Here is a 27,430-nt window from a genome sequence, read left to right on the forward strand (position 1 = left end):
ATAGGAGAGGCGGAGGTACAAGCGCATGCGCAGAAAGGCGGGACGCATGTGCAGGTGACAAGCTGTTAAAACGAGACAAGCAAGCGGGAAGGAGGAGTATTGAACGCAGAGAAAAACACCTAAGAGACCTCCTCCCGACTCCCCCCTCCCCTTGTGGTTTGTTTTCTTTTACACTTTTTAACAACTTTTAGGCAATCGGGATGGCGGGTGTCCAGGCGTCGACAAAGCGGCTGGAGAGGAGCGGTCACACTGCGTTCATCGACGGCAATAACACGCTGTACGTGTGGGGAGGCTTCCAGGTAGGATAGAACACACGTTAAAACGGGGGGGGGGACGTATCCTACATGTTTGTTTAATTACAAACGTTTGAGTGACATGCGTTGCTGTTATCCTCAACAGCCATGAAGCTTTGTTTGACAGTCGCTAAAAATTGTATAATGTCATTGTCATTACGTGACTGCTGCTTTCAATATCATGCCTGCCAAATTCACAAGTGCAACAGTCCAAAAAAAAAAAATCATTCTACACCTATGGATTGGGGCGTAACCATCATTTCCCAAGTGTGTCTCTGTGTGTGGAGACGGACAAAATGTTCACGAGTTAACTTTCAAGCAAACAAATGATCACCCTCTTGTGTTTGATTCATATCCAGTTTTCAGATGACTAAACAGGTGCCTATAAAATTAAATGCCAATTGGACAAACTACAGAAAGGAAATGATAAGGTTGTTAAACAATGTTTGAATCAACCTATTTAGAAAATTTAATTACAGCACTTTATTTTATTTTTTTCTAAGTGTTTTCTTCGACTCGACTACAGTAATTTTCCCAAATTACAGTGGTATGGCCAGATTTCAAAATTGAAAACTTATACTGTACCTCACATCTCCACATAAGACAAGGATAAATAATTCCTACATTTATAGTTCCCGTAACTAGAATAATTGTTGATAGATGGATATTTAATTCATTCACAATTTCACTTCAAACAACTCTGAAATTTGAAGATATGTCCCGAAACTCATGCCAATAGTGTGGGACAACAGTACAACTAGTGGTGGGAACCTCTTGGTACCGCCGGTACGGAACTGGTTCTCGATTCCCATCCCTATTGTTCCCCCATTAGAATAAACTTAATGTATTTTATTAAAGTTCTGTTGTACCCTCACTATAAAAAAAAATGGATCAATTTTGCAACCAGAATGTTTAAAAATGCCTGCTTGTGTTATTCCTAAAGGCTGTCGGCAGCGAGGATGTCATGCTACCCAGTGATGAGATCTGGCTCTGCGACTTGGACAATGGCGTTTGGTAAGACAAAAAAACAAAACAAAAAACGACACACCGTGACCTGAGTTCCATGAGTGATTAACACTAGAACACTGATGTGAAAAAAATGTTCACTGAGGCCACATCCGTAAAAATGGAAGGAAGAGGGAACCACTTCAGCATGTTTATGAGACATGGTCAATAACACTGTAGGCAGACGGCAACAAAGCAGTTAATCATATTTGGAAAGAAATGGTAACATTCAGTCTATTATCAGTTGCTGTTAATTTTAGGGCATTATCACGTCACTTCCTTGTTAACACCTTGGCTGCCATTGATGACGCTCGGCGTCCCAAAACATTTTGAGTGTGAGGGGGCGAATGAACGAATGTCAGACGGTCAAAATGAATTGGACATCTAGCGCCGTCCATGGCACAGAAAGATTAGTTTCAGTCCTCCCAGTTGAAATGAATTGGATCTCTTATCATCAATGGTGGGCAATGAGTTAAATTCGGGTCACTTCCTGCACATTTTCAGGCGTTACTTCCTGTATTTTTGGGATAATTTCCTGTTGATTTGACAATTTTTCTGGGTAATTTCCTGTAGATTTTGGGGTATTTTTTGTATACAAGTCATATGTTCATATCTGTTAATTTTTTCCTCCCATTTGAAATAAAAGGCAGTCGGAAATAAATTGGTATATTTTTGTTGAATTTCGGTAAGAATTTGTTTTTGGCAAAAACTGCAATTTTTTTGGACCTTCGTGAATTTTTGTGTGTAAATAATGTGATTTGGGTAACTGTGATGAAATACAGCATATAATTTATGAATATAATGAATGGGGCTTTAAAAAAAAAAAAAAAAAAAAAAATCAAAAAAGTCAATGAAAACCATCTCATTTTAGAAAGCTTTTGTTATTTTTTTTTTTTTTTCACGCTACCTTTTGACATGGGCTGTTCAGTGTTCTCAATGAGATTAATGATAAATAACCTGCAATTAAACAACTATTCAGGATGGGTTTCCTTTTAAAATGTCTATAGGAGCTCTTATTAGTCCTTTTTGTAATTTTAATTCCCATTTTTCTTGCAATAGGCAACGGCGGGAAATGGTTGGGGAACCCCCCCCACTCCTGATTGGCTTCTGCGGCTCGTACGTCAACGGCTCGTTGTACGTCTTTGCGGGATATGACGGCCAAACTTACAGCAACCAAGTGAGTCGAAGGGAACATACCAGCTGCCAGTGAGAGCATTGGAACACTTATGTCCTGACATTTTTTCCGAGCAATAGTATAAGTAACATTTTAAATGTTGTTGTGAGTAGATGTTCAGCGTGGACCTCACACAGCATTGCTACCTGTGGAAGAAGGTGCCATCCGCCAAAGAAACGACGCCTTCTCCGAGGAACAAACACAGCTGCTGGGTACACGGAAACAGGTCGGAAATAGTCAAAAGTGGCCAGTGTACTAGTAGATGCAGCGGTGTGTGTATGGGGGAAAAAAAGTCAGTTTTTTTGTGTGTGTGGCATCCTTGAGTGCAGGTTGGTCTACTTTGGCGGCTACGGATGCAAGACCCTACGGGAGGCAAGAAACATGCAGTCGACAAATTTCATCATTGAAGAGATGACTTGGGTAAATTGCTTTATTGATGAGCAGTTTTTCCTCTATCAATAAGGTTTCCCAACCACGAAACAGGCCCAGATTAAGTTTGTCCTAATTTTGCTTTTTTTAGATTACCATTGGTGACGTGTTGTTTCGATGCTGGGGCTGGCACAACGAAGTCGACGTGTATGACACGCTTACTAGCACCTGGAGCGTTCCTGAGACGAAGGTCAGTGTCTGCATACTTTTTTAGCTTTTTGGTAAACATCCTAAAAACTTAAAATAACATTACACAGTGGATCACCCCGCCACTTGGTCTCAATGAAAGACTAGCTGCCAAGAGTGAAACTATAGCCCTTAAAAAGAAGCGAGTTTGAAGGTAGTCTTAAAACTCCTTCTGTTCTCGCTTGACCAGGGTACGCCGCCACTCCCTCGAGGCTGCCATGCCAGCGCCATGGTGGGAAACAAAGGATATGTCTGTGGCGGCGTGGTGAGTGACCAGATTTGGATGCTGTTCGACAATCTTCCTGCAGTCACGCCAATGGCCGTCAATATGTTGCAGGAACGTGCAGAGTTGGACATGTACTGCTTGGACCTGGACACATGGAACTGGACTCAAATGTAACACATTTACCTTACTGTGTGATCATTTTTATTTGGTTGTTGACCTACTTTGTCTTCGTTACGTTCCAGTGAGGCCTTGTCATCCCAAATACCGCCATGCCGCTCCATGCACACTATGACGCTCACTGAAGATCACACCCTCTTTGTGTTCGGTGGTCTGGCCGTAGATGGGGAAACTCTCAGTAGGTTTCGCTCATGCTGTGTGTTAGATTTGAAGCCAGGTCTATGTACACCTAGCTTGTCTAAAACTGCAGGCAGTTGATGTAGCTTTTGTGGAGGTTGGTAGCTGCTCCCCCTGGTTGCTTGAATGGCAAACCTCGTTATTCAGGCAAAACAAAAGGATGGGAGGGACAAGAAAGCAACATAGAATACATAGGCCCAGGACAAGGAAAAGGCTGATTTGACAGACGTTTACCCGGTTACATTTACTTGAGTAACTTTTTGAGGAAAAAATGCACTTCTAAGAGTAGTTTTACTAAGCCATATTTTTTACTTTTTGAGTATTTTTGTGAAGAAACTCTACTCTTACTCTGCTACTTTGGGCTACACTCGTAACATTTTTCCTCTTTATTCTACTGTACATATTACATTTAATTTTTTTTTTTTTTTTTTAGTTCTTTGCCACAGACGCCAACAGTGACGCTACCAGTTTCACCAGTGAGACGTCACAATAATAATCGAATGACTCCATTATAGGAATCAATCAAGCTTGCTGTTCTATGATTACGCCGGCTTGTTCAATCACATGGCGTCTTTAAAGCACCGTTAAAAAAATATATTTCACAGAGCGCTGCTGTCATCACTCCAAAGTTCCGTTTTTAAACTCCCAGTTTTTATTTGGCACCGATTGACCACCAAAAACCGGAGATATGATCCTTTTAGTTTCATAATGTTTGCTTCACTAGAGGGCACTCTTGCTCTTTGGACGAATGATGCGTCTTTTTTTTCCTCGACGGAATTTTTTTTGGCTTAATGTGGTTATGCAGAAAGAGAAAAAATCAAAACTGTTGTTAAAAAAAAAAAAAAAACAACAACAACAAACAATTGTTAAGTTACTCACAATGTTACTCATTACTTGAGTGTTCTATTCACCAAATACTTGAGTCCATTTTTTTGGATGACTTTTTCTTGAGTAATATTATTTTGAAGTTACGCTACTCTTGAGTAAAATTACTACTCTACCCACCTCGAACTATAATAAGGAAAGCATAAATGTGAACTGTGTGCACAATAATTCTAACATTGTAACATAAAAATATTTGAATACACTCACTTTTATGATAATTTTATGGTGATGTGAAAGTTGCCTGATTGTAATGTTTAAAGTGAGAAATGTAGCTGTGCAAAAGTCCCCAAATGTTGGGAGGGATGAAAAAAATCTAGAGCTTTTAAGTGCTGGATTCCATAATTCTACGTTATGCGGATACGCCTCTGCGTATGTCCAAATGCACCAGCATAGAATGCAATCTGGCAGTCTATCTTATTGTGCACAAGGTTGAAGGGCACAGTCACAATTCGCTTTGCTTTAATCTGTTTTGTCATTCCAGATGACTGCTGGCAGTTCGATACGCTGCTGAGAGAGTGGCGTAAGATAACTCACCCTCACAGGGACAAACCCAGGTAGCCGCATCACATCACATGAAAGCTGGGTAAATAGTCAAATTCATCAACTAGTTTGAATGTATTTGTTAGAGTATTCTTTACAAGTCAAAACATCATGATCACCAAAAGACAACACACTTCTCATTAGCTGTAAAGAAATGTGTGTGTGGGAGGCTTAACATTCTAAGTTTGACAAACATTAAATGGCCGCCCTAAGACATGATTGTGCATATAGACAAGTGCTGCTGTTTAAATGAAACGGTGCCTGTAATGACATGACCTTGAAAAGACGACGGCATCCAAACCTATTGCCTTGAGTTGTTGTCATCATATTTTCTAAGGGCATGAACTCCTCTGTAGCACCTTTTAAAGAAATCCCACCCCCCATCACCAAATGTATGGAAAACAAGCTGTTGTAAGTGTGTAAGTTCCTCTGTGTCAATCTTCATCTGTCAAGTATCCCCAGAGGAGGAATCCATGAGGCCAACAATGTCGACAAGATCTGCTTGCGCTTGCCTCACACTTGACACATTTTTGATCTGTAGTCAGATATTTGCATCACTGCTTGAACTCTTGTTTACATTGTGACGTGAAAGCTGCACTTCCTGCTTAACAATGCATCTGCCTGTATAGGCCTGATGATGTTGTTTAACTCTTGATCTGCTCTTTTTAACATCCTCCTCGCAGGGTGTGTCACACTGCATGTCTGGGGAATGACAAAGATGTGGTCATATTCGGGGGCAGCAGCAAGTTATCCATTGCAATGGATTCGGTAAGTGATGTCATTCTGTTCCCCTACTTTTAGACATGAAAATGACTACAAACAAAGGTTGTCTTGAAGACCGTACTGTAGCTTTACAGTACCCGCAGAGGAATGTAACTCGGCTTTAAGTAAATGTGTCACTAAGTGGTTTAAGGACTCAAAGGTCAAATGAGCACGCAAAAGTTATTTTTTCAACTTTTTTTTTTTCTTTGTTTAAACGTTAAGGTCATAGTATGTGTCTTCCCTGGAACTAAATCTTACTAATCAGATGTGTTGCGAGTAGCAAACCCCACCTCAGTTTCCTGCAGGGTCATTTGACCCTGGAACTAAATTTAGATCACTGTTCCTGATGTCCAAACATAGTGGCCCTCCCAGAAGTTCCTTTTCCTCCTGTTTTCAGCTGAATTTAGTTTCCTGGACCTTAAAAGTACCAATTATTTGCTACTGGGCACAAAGCCCTGCCATGTACGCTGAAAATTCATACTTTATCCCTCACCTAAAATTGGTTGTAATCGCATACATATGCCAGAAGATGGAAGCAAATCACTTAAAATGCAGTAGGCAATGCAAAAATGCAATTGGCATGTACACAATCATTAACCCATGTGGCGTGAATGACTCGGTGGTTAAAATGTAATGAAATAAGTTGAAAATAAAAAGCTCTCGAACATTCTGTCCTTGAATATAAGTATGAAAAATTATGTATCGCAAATTTCCAAAAAGTCCATGTTGAAGTCAAGGGCGTAGGTTTGCAAGCGACGGCAGACACGTGACACTACCAACTTTTCAGGATGCTCAAATTGTTACCACCAACTTTTAAGCAACCTATTGGCATTATATAATGAGCCATGTAGGTAATTTAGATCATCTTCCCATATAGTTTAAGGAAGGATTACATTTATCCCTTTTCATTTGCTGAATGTGCTGGTCCACCCCCCCCCCAAACGCATGTTTGATTGGCTAGTGACTTGACTCCAATCACATGCACACTCACACAGCCCCTGAGCCCCGAGAGAAATACGTGTCGACGACATTCCACCCCCTTCGAAGAGGATGTATATATATATATATATTTTTTTTTTCTGGCCAGCCGAAGCCACTGTAAGGATTGTAAAAAGATGTCATTGTTGTGGAGGTGGGGAACATAAGACTAATTTTGTTAGTGAAAGTCCGACCGGCATCAGAGTTGGCATAACATTAAACTGTATGAACTTGCTAACCTGCAAGGCTCGAGTAGGAAGCTGCTTAGAAGTGTCCTCCAGTATGTTTTCTGCTGTTAATGTTAATTAAACTGGGGGAAATGTAGTGAACTCTGCTGAAAACGATATAACCAGAAAAACTTGAGCAAGAGTGAGCATTTTCTACATTAATTGCAGCCTGTGCAGACATCTTTCAGATAATCATACATTAATCATAATCGAGGTAAAAAGTAATTATTATTCCCGATTTAGATTTTTTTTTTTTCCATGCTTGCTCAACCCGGTGATGAACTTTCGAGATGAAAATAAAGATGATGATGATGGAAAAGACAACCAATGGCGTACCGCACGCAACACGTGACATTTGCTCATGACGTTAGCAACTGTTGCTAAGCGGGTCAAGCTCGCGTTTGTCCCTAATGCTAAATGCATGTAAATAGTGTATGAACCAGATGTTTACTGAGCTAAACCTACCAATTCTGTCCGAAAATGATTTCCCAAATTCACTGGTAAAGATGTGGAAAACATACAAATATTCAGTTGAAGAGATGGCTTAAAAAGACGGAAAAAAGAGACGACCTGATCCAGAGGTAGCTTTTTTTATCGACAACTTTTTTGTGTGCATTGCCTTACGCCACTGACAATGACATTCTCCTGTTTCAACAATCTATCCTTTACCACCATATGCTCTTTCTTATATATTATATCCTCTGGTTGTCTTACGTCTCTGACCGTTCGGGGGTCGTTTACATTGCTATTTTTGTGTATCGATCGCAAATTCTACTCAGTGACAGGCAACGGACACATGTAATTTTTTCATTAATAAGAAATCTTAATTCTATTTATTTACACTTCCTCCTTACTAAAGTTGTTTCTTTACAACAGGGGTCCCCAACCTTTTTTGCACCACAGACCGGTGTCCTGTCAAATTTTGCTCCCAAAGCTTTTGTGGCGGTGAAAAAAAGCCCTCTTTTATATTCAGTTGGACTCTCAATGTTATCCAATGGTGCTAAAAAACTATTTACATCATAAACATACATGTGCAACACGGAAATGGCGTTAATTAATGCTTAACGACAAGGCGAAGTCGTTGAGTGAGAGGGCTACGTGCAGTTGTTGTGTGCACCTAACATGGCAAATGTAAGTTAATATTCCTTTAAAGAAAGTTTGTAGTGTGTACTTTGGAATCGCTGCATTCGCGGTCGTTTTTAACGTAATGCGCATGCCAACTTTGTCAGAACACCAGCAATGTGCGGCAGAAAAATACAGCAAATATAAAATAGCATTTGTTTTTAGTCCCGTCGTGTTAAGTGTAGGGAAATAATACAACTCACCCTCTGAATCAGTGGGAGGCCCGAGTTTGTTTCGTTGAATCGAGATGGTCCCTACTTGAGATGGGAGAGTGAGGGGAGAGTGAGAGAAGCTAGCATCACAAATACACGATGTTGGAAATTGTAGCACAGTTTTCAGCGCGCTCCTAGCGATGTCAGGATATTCCGAAATGACTTTAATCCAGAACTTCGGTAGAGTTGTTGTCTCAAATGTACGTTTAAGTCGCCGTGATTTACGATCTCTACAAGCTGATATTCCTGTTCCACAAACATGCTCGAATCACTCTGTTTATTCACATACGGGTCACGAATTCACTCCTTTGCAGTTCGTGGGTCTAGGGAAGTAGCATAAATTTTATTTTCTTTGAGGTTGTAGGCACATCTTCTGGCTCGTCAGGTTCCCTTTTCCCCGTAAAAAGTCTGTCCAAAGACGTCTGTTATTCAGTCATTCTAGTGTGGGGGGCTAATTATTTCCGGGAAGAAATGTGATTGGCGGCGACAGAAGTTATTATCGAGTCCAAGCGCGCATAGATATACAAAACGAGATTTAGTGCCTATCTAGAGTAGACAGGGATATTGGTGTGTTAAGCGGCACAGGCCAAAGTCAATTGGCCAGAATGCAGTCGTTAATAAATTTATTATTTCTGCGCAGCCTGGTACCAAATGCGCCACGGACTGGTACCGGTCCGCGGCCCGGTCGTTGGGGACCCCTGCTTTACAACATAATTCACATAGCTATTTTTGTGCATCGATAGCAAATTCTACTCGGTGACAGCCAACGGACACTTTAAAATTTTTTCATTAATAACAAATCTTAAGTCTATTTATTTACACTTCCCCCTGACTAAAGTTGTTTCTTTACAACATAAAAGATAACAACAGTGGCAGTCAGATACCATTTTCATTTTTTTTGAGGTCATTCATTGTCAGACAAAAGCAGCACAGCAAAACGCCACGGTAAAAAATAAGTAAAAATATCAAAATGGTGTGCCTCTTCAGGCAGAAAATGGATCAGAATTGTCGATCTGTAGGACCATTGCCCCCAACAAAAATTTTACTGCATATGAAGGTGAATGGCTTCACCTTGCTGGCGTTAAACTAGTCTTTTCGACTTTGGCACAAGTTGATCCATTACTCAGTTTTTGGCTTCAGGAAACATATGAAGAAAACATCCTTATGTCGTAATGTCTAGTCGTTTCTAAAAGTTCCATCGCAGCAGTGTTTACTAGGCATATTGTTTTTTTTGAAAGATTACCGGCAGAAAACACAGTACTAACATGGATTGTATGCGAGGGCGCTTCTACAATGACCCACTTCCGGTTTACGATGGTGACGTCACGGTCTAAAAACAGCATTAGTGCAGTACGCTATTAAAGCATTGTACTGTACTGTATCACTCTTCTGATGGACAATGTAGACCAACATGTAGTTCCATGTTTAGGTTTAGTTAAATCCAGACATTTATTCTGGAAGTTTTCAAAATGTTTCAGTGGTTTTTCAAAAACAATGGTTTGAATCGAACGGTGTATCACCTGAACCAATACACATGAAAGTTCGTATAAGTCAATACAGATTTATTTTACGTTGATCATTTAGCCTATCAGTTATTTAGGTACATATTTGTGAGAAATGTAGCCCTGACTCCTGTTTACTCAATCTGTTTGGTTTTATGAATGTCCTGTCCTCAGCAAAATGTTTACATGCAGATATTGTCTCTACCAATGTTGAGACCAAACCTACGCCCTTGTTTGAAATTCATTTAAAAATAAATGAATAAATAAATACAATGTGAATCCTAATACATCCATGTAACAAAACCTTCTCCATCACTTCACATTATTGTTGGCAGATCACAGTGTTGAGGTGTCCGTCGCAGACTCACAGCGGTGATGTGTTGATCATCCAAACTCAGCCATACCCCCTCTACAGGTACCAGTATGGCATAGGCACCGCTCGTGTTGTTATTCATGCGTGTGCCTTCACGTGTATAAGAAGGTTATATTCCAAGCTATTTATACACACACTCCTACTAATGAGCTTTACATGTCTTGCTGGGTACCTTTTGAGGTGACTAGTTAGCCGCCGTCTTAGGTCACACGATTATTAAACTGCAGTCTGGTGCAGATGGTTGAAGAATTACACATATTTTGTGAAAGCTTTATTTTTGGTCACTTTCTTCCCAAAACAGACATCTTTATTTAGAAATCCGAAGCGGTTTGATCGCTCGGTTTATGATATTACAAAGGTTCCATGTTATAATTTTTTCAGGGCAGTGTTCACGTTTTGGCATGTTTGAATATTAAAAATTGGAAAATTAAAAAGGGAAATTATACTATAGATAAGACATTTCTGTTTTTAGTGTTTTGCTCAAATCCTGTTTTAATAGGAGGAAAATATTTTGATTTAGATGTCATTTTTATTAATACATTTGCTGCCATTAACGGCGAAAGACATCCAATCTGTTCTGACTGGAAGGCTTGGCACCAGTCAAAATGGATTGGACATATCTCACTCAATGACACTGAAACGTATCGTTCAATGTTAGCCATCACCATCACTCGCAGTGAATTAGTTGGTGATAAGCTCTATGCCTACTGAAAACATGGTAAGAACATTATAAAACTTCTGTCTCCAGAATTCACTTGTTGTCTTCTGTCCTCCAGGTTGTGTGAGGACTTCCTTGGAAGCAACTTCGAGGTATTTTCACAACACCTCGACAGGCTGCCGGCAAAGCTGCGTGCCAAAATCGATAAGAGAATCTCGTTCTTCTCCAAGACACTTTCGCCCACTTGAAGAGCTGTGATCTTTTTTTTTTTTTTTCTGGATGATATGATCCAGTTGTAAATTTTCCATATGTTGCAAGCGTTCAGAAACATGGGTCAAACCGTTGTACTTTTAAATACTCAGAACAGAAAACACCAGTTCTTAATTTGAAGTCTTATTTTAATGTACATGTCAAATTTTTATCTTCATCTGTAAAGTATTTTGAAGCATTTTTTTTTTTTTTGAATAAAGTTATTTTGTTGTACAATGTCATTTTATTTCCTTGGATTTTTATGATCACATTAATGGTTTGTGAATACTCAAAGTGTTAAACCAATTACAGGAGCTTATTATTTATCGTAGATTCAATGTACATTATTTTGGAAGATACCTAGTGGTATACATGCTGTTGCTGAATCTGATGGGAAGGACAGGAAGGGTCTTATTCCATGTTGAGATAAAAAAAATCTTTGTGCCGTCACACAGGCCGAACGTAGTTGGCGGGCAGCATGCCTCGCTGGCCCGTCCGCTGGTTGCTGCCAAAGACCCAGCCTTCGTCGATGAACTCCACATCCCCGATTAGGTCGCCCTCCTGCAGGGAAACCTCATCCGCCTCTGCTGCTGTGTAGCTGTACAAGGCCTGGTACCGCCTCTGTTGGTGTGGATGCAAAGGGAATCAGGGTAACACTTACTCTTTTATTGCATGCTTTTAAGCACAAAGTGTCTTTAATTTTCGACAGCTTTCTTGGTCTTTTGTAAATGAGATTACAAGCAAAGTTTCAATGTTAATATTGTTTATAATTTGATTTAAACTGACTATGGTTGACTATGGGGTGGTTGACTAACCACCCATGGCCGGATGTGCGATTCATACTCTGGAGCGATGTGTGAAATTATCATGTTATTACAAACTTGTTAGCTATCAAGAGTTATTCAGATAGCATGTTTTTTTTTATTTCATAGTTATGTTACGTTAACATACCTGCCACGTTCTCAGATTTTTTTTCTGCGTCATGTATCATTAGCATACTGTTCTCTATTCAGTTTTTATTTCAACATGCCTTTCAAGATGACGTATCCTTGTTGGATTTTATCCAATAAATTTTCCCCCAAAATGCGATTTATTATTTATATATTTGCTCGGTGCGACTTAGTCCGAAAAATCCGGTATATCTTGACAATATATCGAAATGGTGATATATTGTGATACTTGTTTGTCAATAAGTGTACATAAAACTGCATAAATGCACATTATCATTACAACATTAAAGAATGGTTTGAAACAAAATTTTAATATAAGTAATGTAACCTAAAAAAGGTATAATTAGAACTAATACGTACTGTGTATTGTCGTTCATGATACGTGTTTGTAAGTCTACATATATACGTAGACGTAAGTAAAGTGTACATGTTTTTAGAACTCTTTTATTATCATTGCAAAATACTTATTACAGGATTAAAAAATCCACAATGCACTGACTGCGCAAAAGTTGAGCAGCGAAGTATTGAGGAATCCCTATCGTTTTAAAAAGGTGTCACTTTAAAAAGTTGCTACAAAAATCTTCCACTAGAATAGTTAGTGTCTCTGTTAACTCAATGGCTGCCATTGACTGCGTTAGCCACAGGTGTCAAACAGATTCCAGAAAGGGCCAAGTGGGTGCTGGATTTTGTTCCAACCGATACCATGCAGAGAGTTTAACCAATGAACTTCCTACTGAAACAAGCAGCATGTGTAACTGATTACACATGTAACAGATCTGATTGGTGAAAAGGTGTCCTCTTCATTGGTTGGAAAGCAAATCTGCACCCACTTGGCCCTTTCTGGAATCTGTTTGACACCTGTGATTTAGATCAGGGTTCACTAAATCCGGACCTCGGTGCCACTTTTCCTGTCGTGTTTTCCATGTCTCCCTCCTCCAACACACCTGAATCAAAATAATCAGGATCATTATCAGGCTTCTGGAGAGGTTGTTGATGACATAATCATTTTAATCCGGTGTGTTAGGGGGTAGAGACGTGGAAAACACGACAGAAAAGTGGCACTGAGGTCCGGATTTAGTGAACCCTGATTTAGATCATTCGAAACCAGAGCGTTCGCAGTTAGTCTGATTTTCGGGGCATTTACAGGTCAATTCCTGTTCATTTTAGGGCATTTACAGGTCGTTTGCTGTTGAGTTTGAGTCACTGCCTATTCATTTGGGGTGGTTCCCTGGTCACTTTCTGTTCATTAACCTAAAATAAACGGTAAGTGAAAGGGAAGTGCCTAAAATTCAACGGGAAGTGTCAGAAAATCGGCAGCAAATGACCTGAAATGCCCCAAAATTAAACTCATGGGTTACTAAAGATGTCAAATTTGTTTAAAATGGGAGGGATGTCAGCGAATGAACGACTCCCAGTTCAAATGAATGGGACGTCTATTGGTGATAAACTCGATTCAATTCACAACAGAACGATGAAAATAGCCCCCCCCCCCCCCCCCCCCATTTATTACTTGTACAGGAAAATATTGTAGAATTGCCGACCCATATATCGATAAATGTTACATTGCCATATTGTGAAATAATCGTTATCTTGAGCCTTGTATCATGAGGTACCCAGAGTTTCCCACTCATCATATCTAATATTTTTAAATGAATAAATAAATAATACAATGAAGCACTGGCCCTTCAGCATGAAAATGTGATCAATTATGTTCCGGTAAAGATTAGTGTAATGTCCTCACCCCTTCACCAGATGGCGCCATGGTATTGGTATGCATCCGTGCATCTGCTTGGTTGTTTTGCTCCTGGCTCAATGGATCTTAAAAGAAAACACCGTGTATCTATGAAATATTCTAAGGACTTGAATAGTGATTAAAAGTAAAGTCTGGTCACCTTGCCTGTTTTCTGGAGGCGGTGCATCACTGCGTACTTTGCTCCGCTCGAAGTCTTCGTGGTACTTGATCTGAACACACGAGGGCGCCAGAGATTCTTAAGTCACACTAATGGTAAACCAGAGTAGACTAAAGTAAAAGTAACATTAATTGTTCCTTCATGGACCTGGGAAGGTTGCATGAAATGGCTCAATGGAGCAATTGAATGTTGAGTGTTAAGTTCTGATCATCGGGGAGCTTGGGGAAATTAATATTACGTGAGGGATGCCACATGAGCTCACATTAAAGAAGACAGAGACTTTAAAAATGTCTTAAAGTAAGACCAAGAAATTCTAGAAGTTTGAAGCTACTCTTCTTGTGCCTGCTGTTTTTTTTTTTGTTTGGAATGTGTGTGAGCGGATGTTCACTGGATGTCCACGGCTGAGATATTTTGACCATATAGGGTTGCCTCTGTGCGCAGAGAAATGACTGAAATGTTTCCCACTTGGACTTCCTTCAGAGGCCTGGTGCAACTTGTAAGTGTGCTCTCCACCCTACTTGAACTTGGCACACTTTTTCATCCGTGCTGCTGTATGTAATTGTGTATATCGATCAGTGATATTTTTTCACGTTATATTACGTTACGTTGAAATCAAAGTAATTCAGTATTATGAAGCATATCTTTATGATCTTTTCACAAAATGATTCAACCCTCGAAAGAATTTGTGGAAAGGTCACAAGTTGGAAACAGACTGTGCTTTTGTAAACAATAGTTTGTGCTGCTGCCATGTTAGTACAAGCAATGGACAGAAAGAAATACATTCTGAGCAATAACAAAGTAACAATCTGAGCTACTTCACGGAGCGCTCAGATATCATTGCAATGTGTTGGATTTCCATACATCACTTATCTGCTCTTGTGTCTTCTTGAGCCTTTGCATCTCTGGCGTGTCCACCACCACACTAAAACCTTTGCCCTTGTTCTTCTCAAATTCCTCCTTGTAGAGTGCCTGAAATGCCATGTACATGCTTTTAGATAATTTTTTAAACCTAAATTGCATTCAGAAACATCTTTTTTAGAGAAAATCCTATTTGGATAAAAACTGAAACGTAACCCCACAGCACGAGTTAATGGTTTAGTTTAGCTTCAATAGAGAATGACTGAATGCAGCTCCACTTAAGACAAAGTTTAAAATTCTATTAAAATGTTTGAATTATTGACATATGTTAATCGTAACTTAGAGATACGAGTGTACACTTGAACCTAGCTTCAAAAGCGGGAATGGAGGGAAACTAAAACATTTGTTCTACAAGGTTTATGCGGGTTATTAAAAAGCATTAAGTTCTTAAATGGATTTTGTCAAAATTCAGGCCTTAAAAAGCATTAAACTAAATGTTCTTGGCATTAAAACTACTGTATATAAACTTGATGGTTAAAAAAAAAAACAGCAAGGTTTTTTTTGTTTTGTTTTTTTTTTACAATTTTTTGGAGTTGTCTGATATTGTGGGGTAGCTGATATTAAAAGCATTTTAAAATATCAGATATTGACATTGGTTTTTCACGATCTGTTTTGGGCCAATTTGCGCATTGCCTTTAAAGGTGAGTGTAGGAGCCTTCTGCTTTTGTACAGAGGTTAGTCACAGTTTAGCATGGCAGTCATGCTTATTGACCATTAGATGTATCCAAACTGAGATGCAAAAATGAAATGAACACTAAATGATTAAGAAAATAATAGGGCTGCAGCTATCGAATATTTTAGTAATCGAGTAATCGACTGAAAATTCTATCGATTAATCGAGTAATCGGATAAAACAAATATATTTTTAGGTGAAGAGCAATTATAAATATACATGAGAAAACAAGACATTTCATCTAATCTTGAACCATTTTCAGTCAATCAGTGTCTTTATTTTCGATGTATATTGTTGAAAACAGCCAACAATTGCATCTCAGATGTAACTAGAATTAAAAAAAGACAAATTCACTGCTTTCACTCAAAAAACCTTTAGATCTTATTAAAATATAAATATATTTATACCTAAAAATGCCATTACGCTTGATAACACACATCACTTAAAAGTTAGGATTTTTCCCACCTGTTTCAATTGAATTTCTATTTGTGTCAAGCCATTTTTAAGTTCTAGTTAAGTTTTACGCTACTCTAAACTGTAAGTCCTGATAGGATTTTGTTTTTGCAGTGTTCAAGATAATTGTATGATACAGGCTGTATTGGAGCACATTAGGGACCAGTGCTACTTGGTGTTTTATCCAGCAATGACTACTAAGCTAAAATTGATAGTTAGCATGATTAAGTTTTTATTTTACACCCTCATCACTCCACAATGCTATGTTATGTTAAAGCCTGTATGTAAGACACGTTAGCCACGCATCGAAAGTGGTCATAAGTAATAGAAACCTAGCCCTCCGCAGGGCTAACGTTGCGTGAGCTAGTGACTCAGACAGTAACGTTAATCTTATTTTTTAGCGCTTAGCGCTCTTTATTAGCGCTTAGCGCTCTACTGCTTTAAGATGGCCGCTGTTTATTACCGCTGCCCAGATGCGGCCGAGTCTATCATAGTGCATCTAGTTCAACATACATGTGATCTCTATGAGACTCCTCAGATGCTACCTGCTACCAACTTAACATCACGCGGGCTAGTTTTTAGCAACGTCGGCGTAGTTTGGAGCGGCTGTCGGCTGCGGAAATGTTTTATATATTTTTTTATTGCTTCTTCCTCTACGCACGTGACGTCAGCGCGTTGTCCCGCATTAAAAGTAGTCCGAGCGAAACGTGATGCTTAGAGCTGTCAAAATAAACGATTACTCGAGGTGAATAAAATTACTCGGATCAGTTTTTAAACTCGAGTTACTCGAGTTGCTCGAGTATTCGTTTCAGCTCTAGAAAATAATGAATTACAAACTCATGACACCTCATTTACTGTAGTAAAGCTGTGTGCTTTTGTTGTTGTTTTGAGCCAGAAGCACTTATTGGCACTTGATGTAAAAAAACTGTTTGCACTATTTTGATTTCAACAATATAGTGGGGTAATATGGGCACTTTTTCCATAATTTCAATTGAACTTGTTTATTGGAATACCTTGAAGTTGTTACATTTATCATGATTAAAGTATCCACTATAGGCATTTGCCGGTACGACATTTAGACTGTAGGATAACCTCAAGCAAAAATATCACTGTATTGCAATTATAGCTCTAAAATGTGTTATTTTGAGATGTACGGGTTAAAAAAAAATTCCATTCAACAGGTACAGTATTTTTAATTTTTCACAAATTTGCAAATTGGCACATCGAAATTAATATGTTAAGATAAAAAATAAATAACTGATATTTTAAATAGATTTGAAATAGACTAGACTAAAGCCACAACTCAAATTGCTAAACAATAGAACAAAATAATTATTTTCCATTAAAAAGTAAACACTTCTAAATAAAATATATGTATATAAGACACTTCACTGACTACAAAACATTTTTAGAGACTTGCTCATTGTCTACATATTGGTCTCTCAGTCCAAGTTATGATACAGGAATGTGAGTATGTTCACCTTTTCTGGGAAAAAAACACCACACGCTGTATTATGAATGTTATTTTGAACAGATGTTTACAATAGCGAATAAATTGAGGCTGCCAACAGTCCCGGATTGTGCGGGACAAACCGTAATATAGGAATTTCCAATTGGTTCTGTCGGCGTAGGCAGTGGTGGTACCAATTGGAACTTCCTATATTCCGGATTGTCCCGCACATTGCGGGACTGTTGGCAAGTAACTTAGCGTGGAAGACTTAAGAAAAGTTGGCTAATGGTAGGGAGGAACCTGATTAGCCGTCTTGGCATGTTAACTAGCCACATGGCAGGGAAGAATCTGGTTACCCACTTTGGCATGTTAACTAGCCACATTATCTGCCTCGTTAACAAGCTAGATACGTGACGTCATAGAATTTGTTTTACTATCGCTAGACACACTAAACACGCTGGAGAGGACTCTCGTAGCTGGCGGGAAACGTAAATGACAGCGTTTACTTAAATTTTGTATAAAGTGACTAATGATGGTCACGTAAATGCGAAATCAAGTTTGAGGTGTTGGCCCCCCCCCCCCCCCCCCTTGCAGCCACCCTCCGCAAGCAAGTCTTGACGTCTGATGTCCTTCCTCCTCTAACCTGCGACCATTTGCTTCTTTTTGTTAGCCAAAATACTTCCATACGAGCGATTTTTGAGACAGAGGAAAAAGCTAAGAGTAACGTCACTGACGGACATAGCCACAACCGGAAGGGAAGGGGTGAACACTCCTGCTCAATTTCTCGCTGCATTTTTGTGACATGAAAAATGGCTAATAGTACCGTTTTAAAGTATGGCAGAAAATTTTAGCGGTTTTGAAACCGTGACGTTTTAATACCACGGTAAACCTTGAAACCGGTAACCGGCACATGCCTGGTATCCAGACGGGCATCACAATACAATTAGCCATAATACATGATGTCCTTTTTTTTTTTTTTTTCTTCTTCTTTCTACACAAACGTGCAGGTGAGGACACAATTATTATTCCCCGACGTATTAGGGTAGAATCCTCGTTTTTTTAAAAAAAACCTGCTACGTGTGGACATGGCCTCAGTGTCAAGACACAGCTGTGAATGGCCACAGCTGGATTTTGGGGGGATTTTATGGGTGAAACATGGTAATATAACAAGGGTTGCGATGCAGAAATCGCAGAGCTCAAGGAGTGGTTGCGATTTTCTTTTCATATATCTACCCTTTTAAACCTTTTTTTTTTTCAATTCTCTTTGGATCGATTATCATCTAACATATTGGAGAAAATGCGACTAAGAAAAAATAAAGCGATAGCTATGAGGTAGATATTTTTTTAGACTTCGAGACTTTTTTTAGACACCATATTTTTCATTGTGACGTAATTTGTTTTAAAAGTTTAAGATATGCGAGTGAATAATTTTTTAAACTTTTTTTTTTTCCAAACGACATATTAGACATCGATTAATGATTCTAAGCTAAAAATGACAGACATTTTGAATAATTAATACCCTTCGTTTTATGGCTGGGTTGAAACAAAAGCGGTTTCGCGACGTCTGTGAACAGTGGTTTCCAGGGTAAAACGGACAAATTAAAAATAGTTCGGGGGCTTAATAAGCCGTGAATCTATGGCAGCATATAGACATATTGTTCTATCAAACACATCAGTTCTTTTGGATTAAAATACAGTACTCTATTTTAAAGAGTAGTGCAAGAGCAGAAACTGCTTTTTTCTGTCTTGTCTGTGGTTTCCGCCATATGTACCAACAGTCTAAAGCTTGGACTCTCTTGTACTATTGAATGAGAAACTGTTCAAACCTTTAACTGATTTTTGTACTGTATGTGCGTGTGAGTCACAGTGTGGCTATGAAGAGAATTTGCTGGTCACTAGAGTGCTGTGTAGTGCCACTTTGCACTGCAGAGACTTTTATGGTTATAAAACGGTCGCAGCTGCTTACAAAGAGTGGATTCAAAAAAATGAATTTAAGTGACATTTTAACATACCAACAAGACCACCCTCTTTAATGTTATTTGTCTGTGATGTGTACAGGTGTGTAAGCCTCACCTGGCTGTTCAGCATGCTCTGTTGCTTGAGGCGCAGGTTCTCAGGAGTGTCGGTCACGATGGTGAAGGAGGATTTGGGGTAGTGCCTTTTTAGTGTTTTTTTTTTTTTTTTGCATCATACAAGTCTTATGAACCATGTCTAATTTTCATGAAGTTTTTTTGTTAATCAATACTTACATGCTGCAGTAAGGCCGCTTGTTAAAGCCTTTGTAGTTGTTCATACTCAGCGCCATCTTGCACACATCACAGCTAAAACAGCCTTTGTGCCAGTACTGCGCACACACACGATACAAAAGTAAAATATTTGGACATTTAAATGTTAACCCTCAGTATCTAATAAAACTGTGATAAATAACAGATGTATGTAAATACTTTTTAACATTTTTAAAAAATCTAGGAAGAGTAACTGTAATGTGGGGGAATTTATTTAATTGTATTTTTCCAGGCATGTGAGAGATTGGTGAGAAACCTACAGCCTGTGAGCCACATGCAGTCAGCTGCATTCCTAAGGCAAGTAAAACATCAAGATCTGCATTAAAAAAGAAATGAAGTACTCATGAATACAGATAATAATTATAAAACTAGTTTTCATGATGGACCTTTTTTGATATGGTTCATAAGGTGTACGTATAGACATGGTGTGTGTCAATACAATAAACATGGGACAAATTAAGTGGACTGCAAGTTGTATAAACAAGTCCTTGTTTGACTTTTAGGCATCCAACAGAAGCCTTGTGCCCATCAATCCATGGTCTCTAACCAAACAACATAAGCAATGCGTTTAATCAAGCTGGATGAGCTTGTTTCCCCAACTTCTTGCAATTTACTTTGCCCCTTCTTGACAAATTATTGTGCAAGGGCGTAGGTTTGGCCTCAACATTGGTAGAGACGATATAAAAGCATAACCTCCATGTACACTTTTTGCTGGGGACGGGACATTAATAAGACCAAACAGATCGGGTAAATTGGGGTCAGGGCTACATTTCTCACAAATATAAACCTAATGAATTGATGGGCTCAATAAACAAATGCAAAATACATCAGTATTGACTTATACTTTTATATATATTGTTTGAAGTGATACATTGTTCCATTCAAACCTTTGTTTTCAAAAACTACTAAAGAAATGGTTTGAAAAGTTCCAGAATAACTGTCTGGATTTAATTAACAAATTTAAATTTCAATATTTGAACATAACTCAAATTATATTAAAATACACAATAAATACAAGCGTGTTAATAACCTCTTAACTATCCAGGAATGCAAAAAATAAGCATTTGTCGTAAGATCACTGACATTGTTGAGAAATTAATATAACATATATTGAATTAATATTTTTAGAAATTAAATATAACTGAAAAAAACTCTTAGTCCGGGAATAACAAAAATAAAAATTCAGCCTTCCTTCAGGTAAGACAAAAGTCGACAAAAAAAGGAAAGCTCCTTTGGGCTGCTTTGAAACCACATAAATAAAATAAAATGAAAATTTGGGAGAAAAGAATTTACCTCGGTCCACTACATTTGTCACAGTTTAAATAATGTTAACACTACAAAACATAGTCACAAGAGACATCTAAGCAAGTTTTGCAGGTTAGCAAATATACACAGTTTAATGTAATGCTAACGCTGATACAGGTCAGTAGCAAAATTAGTGGTGTGTTCCCCACCTCCACAAAATTGACGTCTTTTTACGTTACAGTGGCTGCAGCTGCTTTGAAGGGGGCGGAGGAGGAGGCAATGGGCTGTGTGTGTGGGGGGGGCGGGGGGGTTGTCAAGTCATCAGCCAATCGTTTGAGCGGAGGGGGGGGCGGGATGGACTGGTACACTCAGCAGTGAAAAGGAGTAAATGTAAGTCTGAACATAATGAAAAGAATTCACTTAATAATGGTAGGGTCAATTCTATCCTTACTACATATGGGGAGACAATTTAAATTACCTATATAACGGAAGTCTGACTCATTTTATAATGCAAATAAGGTTGCTTAAAAGTTGGTGGGAAAATTTGAGCATCCTGAAAAGTTGGTAGTGTTCTGTCCCTACCGTCCTTATGCAAACCTACGCCCTTGTTAGAAACATACGTACATAAGGTAAAACTTTTCCAACATTGATAGTTTAAACAATGTATGAATGACAACTCCGAAAATGTTCATCCTTCGTGACATTGGTCTTGTCGTAAACAAAATGTGAAAGTCATTTGCTGAGCAGCCACAGCCACTGCCCTAATTGAAATATAGTACATTGGATGTCTTACTCTGGCAATTTTAAATTGTTTTAAAACATTTTATGTTTACTAGGGTTATCATTGTCACGTTTTTTTTTTTAATTTTTTAAATATAGTCAGCCAATGCGTTGGTACAAATGTAAAAGCAAAATAAATTCAATGCACGGGTTTGCAGCGATTAATTAACGCATAACAATGGATTTTGGACATCAAAACCAATTTATTTTTCTTACCTTATCCAAGCAGTTGATTTTCTCCGTGGGATAAACAGGTTTGGTGCATCTCCCACACGGTGGATTCATTTTCTCCACCCACCCAAAATAAAAATAAAAAACAAAAAACAAAAAAACTAAACTAAATATTGTGTATAGTGTTGATGATGAGGTGGTAGATAAATGGACCGAGCCCGTCATACGCGTGTTAAATACGCGCACGTGACGTCACAAGTTTGGGGAGTCGGCGTTGGGGACGTTGAAATGCGACAAATGTAACATTTAAAAAAAAAAAAAAAAAAAGTTTGCAACACTCTCCACATATGTACATTTATTATTGTGGGTTCAACAAGATTTATGTCGTCCTGATGTGACGTTACTGTTTAAGTTCGTAATATATTACTGCATTACAATTTAGCGCTAGAGAAGCACCCAATGTGCTTAGCAGTCCTAGTAAACGGATGATTTGACGTTGTTAAAAGCGCATTTATGTAATACAGTATTGATTTTGAAAAGATTGTTTTAGGCTTCTGTCGAATATCTACGGCAGTGCTGTGGCGACACCCGCTGGACGGGTGTTGAGTCAAACATCCGCTTTCTATTGTTTCTGTATTTTTTTAAAAACGCAATGCTGGAAATGCTACAAAAACATTTGGCTGTGGTAATGTTAAATAAACCGACGACATTCCTACATGACCGGCAGGACCTGTACCGTATAAGTACACATTTTGCGCCGGACAGTGTAGTACACGGGGGTATAGCTCAGTGGTAGAGCATTTGACTGCAGATCAAGAGGTCCCCGGTTCAAATCCGGGTGCCCCCTCTTTTTCTGGGTATTTTATAACATTTGTTTTAAAAATCTTAAAGCCGCATGGAAAATGAATGATTGAAATTCAGTCAGGATAACTTCGCGACAAATATTTAAAGCTTTTATCAAGGACCATTTTGTGGGAACTCCTAAAATAGTGTACAGTGATCCCTCGCTACTTCGCGCTTCAAAATTTCAGATTTTTTTTTTTCCCCCAAACAGAAAATAAATAAATGCAGTATGCCCAGGACTTTAACTTTATCTAATTCATCTACTGTTTATGACTGTGTATCATATTGCCTCCGCAAAGCCCTTTGAGAAAACCTTGTTGTGATATAGGGTTATACAAATAAAACTGAAGTATTTTTTATAGAGCTGTCCCAATTCGATCACTTAGTCTATCACTCTCGGTCCTGCTGCTTTTCTTGGTCAGGCAGTGCACTGGAGTTGCCTCTTAAAGTTAACGATGATCGACAGGCGTTATGGTTTGATCTTGCCAGAAATGCTTGGAAGCCGAAACTTCAAAGCGTTGCACACATCAATCATCGTTTAAGTTGTTAAACAGTTGCTGTGGCAACTCATTGTGTGTAAGTGAGCAGCTTGAGCGGACTCACTCAATGAAGCATTTAATAAAGACCAGCATTTTTCTACTTTATTCTTGTTGAAAAATGTGGGGCAGTAAAATGTTTCAAACTGAGCATAATTATTACATTTTAAGTGGTTAAAAACCAGTTATTTAAATATATATATGGCGGAAAACACAGACAAGACTGAAAAAGCAGTTTCTGCTCTTGCACCCCTCTCTGAAAAAAACTGCTGTATTTTAAGCCAAAAGAACTGTTGTGTTTGATAGAACAATATGTCTATATTCTGCCATAGCAGATTCATGGCGCATTAAGTCCCCAAACTATTTTTAATTTGTCTGTTTTACCCTGGAAACCCCCGTTTACATACGTCGCGCAACCACGTTTGTTTCAACCTAGCCATAAAAAGAAGGGATGTAATCGTATTATTCAAAATGTCTGTCATTTTTTTGCTAAGAATCATGAATTGATGTCTAATATTTTGTTTAAAAAAAAAAAAAAAAAAACACTTTAAAAAATTATTCACTCGCATATTTTAAACTTTTAAACAAATTACATCACAATGAAAAAAATGGCGTCTGTAAATAAGTCACGGATATCTACCTCATAACTATCGCTTAATTTTATTTTTTCGTTTGTCGCATTTTCCCCGATTTGTTAGATGATAAATAAATAATCGATCCAAACAAAGAAAAATTGGGGGGGGGGGGGGGGGAACGTTTAAAAGGGTAAATGAAAAAACATCTCGACCACTCCTTTATGTCTGCAATTTCTGCATCGTGACCCTTGTTATATTACCATGTTTCACCCATAAAATCCGGCTGATGCCATTCACATCTGTGTCTTGACCAGTGTTGTTAATAATGGCATTAGAATATAATGGCGTTACTAATGGCATTATTTTTTCAGTAATGAGTAATCTAATTATTTTTCTCATCTTGGCAACGCCATTACCGTTACTGAGGCGGGAAAGGCGTGCGTTACTATGCGTTACTAAGTTGGTTGAATAAAAAAAAAGTCTGAGAGAGAGAAGGACTCACGGAGACGAGAGAGCAGAGCAGGAGTGGGGAAGACGCCGTTGCAAACACGATGCTAGGTGGTTCCAATAATACCTGACTGTAGCCATAGCCTACAAACTACGCCCACATGATACGGGAGATATCACATAATATAGAACTAGATACAAATGACAGACATGGCTGCATTGGCAACATGTTTTAAGGACTACATGCTTTAGTAAACAGCCGCCATCTTAAAGCAGTAGACCTCTCAGGAAGGCTCTGATGTAGAGATCCTTCCTAGCCAACCTAAGTAACTTTTTTTTTTTTTTTTTTTTTTTTTTTAAATCTAAAATGCTCCTAAATCGGCAAAATCTTGACTTAAATCTATCTTTAATTTTAAATCTTTAAAAACTTAAATCTATCTTTAATTTTAAATCTTTAAAACTTACACATGTTGAAAGTAGACAGAAGGGAACTAATTTTAACAACTTTAACAGTTGATTCACAACTTTAAATGACTTCCACACATAGCAAAGGTTACTATTTAGTTATCGCAATACCCTTGTGTGTAGTTAAGTGGAGGGTAAAGAATTGGGCTAGGGCCAATTGTCCCCAAAACCATTTAAACTTCATATTGTGTGACCTGGTTTTTTTGTTTGTTTGTTTTTTTAGAAAAAAATAAAAACATGAAAATTATCACTAGTTACTTTGCCAAGTAATTAATTACTCTTACATTCAGGTAACTGAGTTACTACAGCAATTACTTTTGGGGAGAAGTAATTTGTAACTGTAATTAATTACTTTTTTAAAGTAAAATTAACAACACCGGTCTTGACACTCAATGATACATGCAACATGAAGTGTTTGGATTGAAACAAGGTAAGTACGTGATAATATCTCCTTAAAATCATGGCGACTTTCATTATGCTCTCATGTGCTCACCTCCAGTTAGGGTTTTGCTGTTTAAAATAAATAAATAAAGTTTCTTTTTAATTATACTTGGGGAAAGAGAAAACATGTCTTATATGTATATATTTGCAATGCTAAATCTGAATAAATACATTGAACACACAAAAATAAAAACAATTTTTTGGGGAAAAACGTGACTTTGCGTTTTTTCACTTATCGTGGCGGGTTCTGGTCCCCATTAACCGTAAAAAACGAGGGATCACTGTATACACATAATGTAGTCTGTCCGGTGTGCCTATATTGGAATTTGAACATCGCAAACCTAATTCTGAGATGTGTCCGTCAATTTTACAAAACAGTGTGGCTAATTGACATTATTCTACATTAATGGCATAGGTTAGCGTTAGTGCTGCTATAATATTAGCTTTTAAAAAGTTTTTAAATTATTATTATTTTTTAAATATGTTAGAATATTCAGCAAAGTTATCTACACCATGAGGTGCGAGGTTTCCGTCAGTGATAATGGGAAGGAATTAATATAATGTGCGAGTGATGCACAGAAGCAGTAAGCGGTCTGGAAGAATTTTTAATAAACATTTTAACATGAAAAATAAAACCAAGGCAAGAATGAAAATTTCCTAATGAGTTAGTTTACTCGATAATGTCATGTACAGTAACAACATAAAATGTCTCTCTCCATCCAAAACGACAGATTAAAAACACGTGTGAAGTATAACACTATAAACCGTATGATGGTGTTGTCCATTGACATTTATTAGTGATTTGATGGAATTTATTTCTTTTCACTCCAGACCTTGCGAGGAATGGTGCATGCGTACAACCTAATGGAGATATGGAGAAAAACCTCAAACAGTTGGTGAGTAGATTTTCAATTTTTCTTTCGCTGTCTTCAAGATGGCTGCCCTCAGCAGCACTGTTCGGCCTCGATGAAACCTTCCTTCTCGTGGCCCGCAAGCTCCACCTCGCCATAGCTTGATGGATAGTCCTGGTTGCGAAACTTCATAGCGGGCCAATAGTTGTTACTGCGTCGCTGCGGTAGAAGCTTACGGTCAGATAAGAAAAATACAACTCCTTGCGACATGTTTTATGGGCGTCCTTACCTGCATGAGGTAGAATGGTGGAGCCAATGTGGGGTGTGTGTTGATACAGTACACGGCCACCAAGGTCAATACCACCACTAGGACGAGAGCCCCCACCACACCGGCGATGATGGCCGCATTTTCAGTCATCCTAGTGTGCTCTGGTGGTTCTGTGTTTAAGGGAGTCATTTACAGTCAACCCATGTTTACTGTGTTCCAGATCCACCCGCAATAAGTGACATTTAACTTGAAATCTTCGTTTTTTTTTTGTTTTGTTTTTTTTTTCATCAAGACTCGTGCAGCTATAAGTGAAAACGCAGCATTCCCAATGATACAGCTTCAGTGGAATAAACTAATTGCAATGGTTATGACACTAATTTTATTCAGATACACTTTATGTCTGTTGAGATTGAGATTACCCATAATCTTGCAAATCATTTCAGATGTACAAACCACTCTCACAATGGGATTTTAATTTTTGTCGACAGCAGAGGGCAGTGTTGAACAAAACGGAGGCCCTTGAGATGAATGAAACTGTGTTAAAAAGTAATTTTTTAATTCCTCACATGCTATATCAGAAAGCCATTTTTAAATGAATGGTGGCACAGAAAAACGGCTGTTGCAAAACCTATATAGGGAGCTTTAGAGCTCTAAAGAATGGATAAATGGATGCTTCCCTATACCTGCTTTTTATTAGCCGCCTATGCAGGTGCGCCACTAGAACTAATACAATACTGGGGCACTGGCGATTATTATTTTTAGCACTTATCTATCATAAAACATTAGAAATGGCGCTTCAAACTATATATAATTAAAGCAAAATACAATTTTCTGTTAAAAAAAGTGATCTTTTTTTGTTTTTCAGCCATCATTATTCAAAATAGAAATTTAGACATCCCTTATTGATAGTCAATTCATCTCTGCTCATGCTCATCAACTTTCATCTGTCTTTCACCTCTTCCTACACTTTGCTCTACTTTGTCTGGACAGAAAT

At 38.3% G+C, this 27,430-nt stretch overlaps 3 protein-coding genes and 1 non-coding gene across 5 annotated transcripts in view; 2 read left to right on the forward strand and 2 right to left on the reverse strand.

Annotated features, from left to right (window-relative positions):
* The first annotated feature begins 41 nt into the window (after positions 1-41).
* LOC130909526 (kelch domain-containing protein 1-like) lies at positions 42-11,405 on the forward strand. Its single transcript, XM_057826108.1, has 13 exons — positions 42-299; positions 1,237-1,307; positions 2,358-2,475; positions 2,586-2,698; positions 2,802-2,892; positions 2,993-3,091; positions 3,278-3,352; positions 3,425-3,483; positions 3,556-3,668; positions 5,034-5,106; positions 5,776-5,860; positions 10,231-10,310; positions 11,045-11,405. The coding sequence occupies exons 1-13, from the start codon at positions 201-203 to the stop codon at positions 11,172-11,174; spliced, it is 1,206 nt and encodes a 401-aa protein (XP_057682091.1). The 5' UTR covers positions 42-200; the 3' UTR covers positions 11,175-11,405.
* LOC130909527 (LIM and SH3 domain protein 1-like) lies at positions 11,299-22,232 on the reverse strand. Its single transcript, XM_057826109.1, has 7 exons — positions 22,056-22,232; positions 19,779-19,873; positions 19,603-19,687; positions 14,897-15,004; positions 14,018-14,087; positions 13,867-13,943; positions 11,299-11,796 (listed from the first exon to the last, which is right to left on the reverse strand). The coding sequence occupies exons 1-7, from the start codon at positions 22,122-22,124 to the stop codon at positions 11,623-11,625; spliced, it is 678 nt and encodes a 225-aa protein (XP_057682092.1). The 5' UTR covers positions 22,125-22,232; the 3' UTR covers positions 11,299-11,622.
* Positions 22,233-22,785: 553 nt separating this feature from the next.
* trnac-gca (transfer RNA cysteine (anticodon GCA)) lies at positions 22,786-22,857 on the forward strand. The gene has a single exon. It is a non-coding gene; the product is annotated as a tRNA-Cys (tRNA).
* Positions 22,858-25,914: 3,057 nt separating this feature from the next.
* Positions 25,915-27,430, reverse strand: part of LOC130909979 (plexin domain-containing protein 1-like) — a 32,085-nt gene continuing 30,569 nt past the window's right edge. For both annotated transcript variants that reach the window (XM_057826960.1, XM_057826961.1), the window contains 2 exons: positions 26,458-26,606; positions 25,915-26,387 (listed from right to left, as the gene is read on the reverse strand). In XM_057826960.1, the coding sequence (XP_057682943.1) occupies positions 26,262-26,387; positions 26,458-26,606 (275 nt within the window). In that variant the 3' untranslated portion in view covers positions 25,915-26,261. The remainder of the gene's footprint in view (positions 26,388-26,457; positions 26,607-27,430) is intronic.

Source organism: Corythoichthys intestinalis, chromosome 21 (assembly GCF_030265065.1).
Source record: "Corythoichthys intestinalis isolate RoL2023-P3 chromosome 21, ASM3026506v1, whole genome shotgun sequence".
NCBI classification, from domain to species: Eukaryota; Metazoa; Chordata; class Actinopteri; order Syngnathiformes; family Syngnathidae; genus Corythoichthys; species Corythoichthys intestinalis.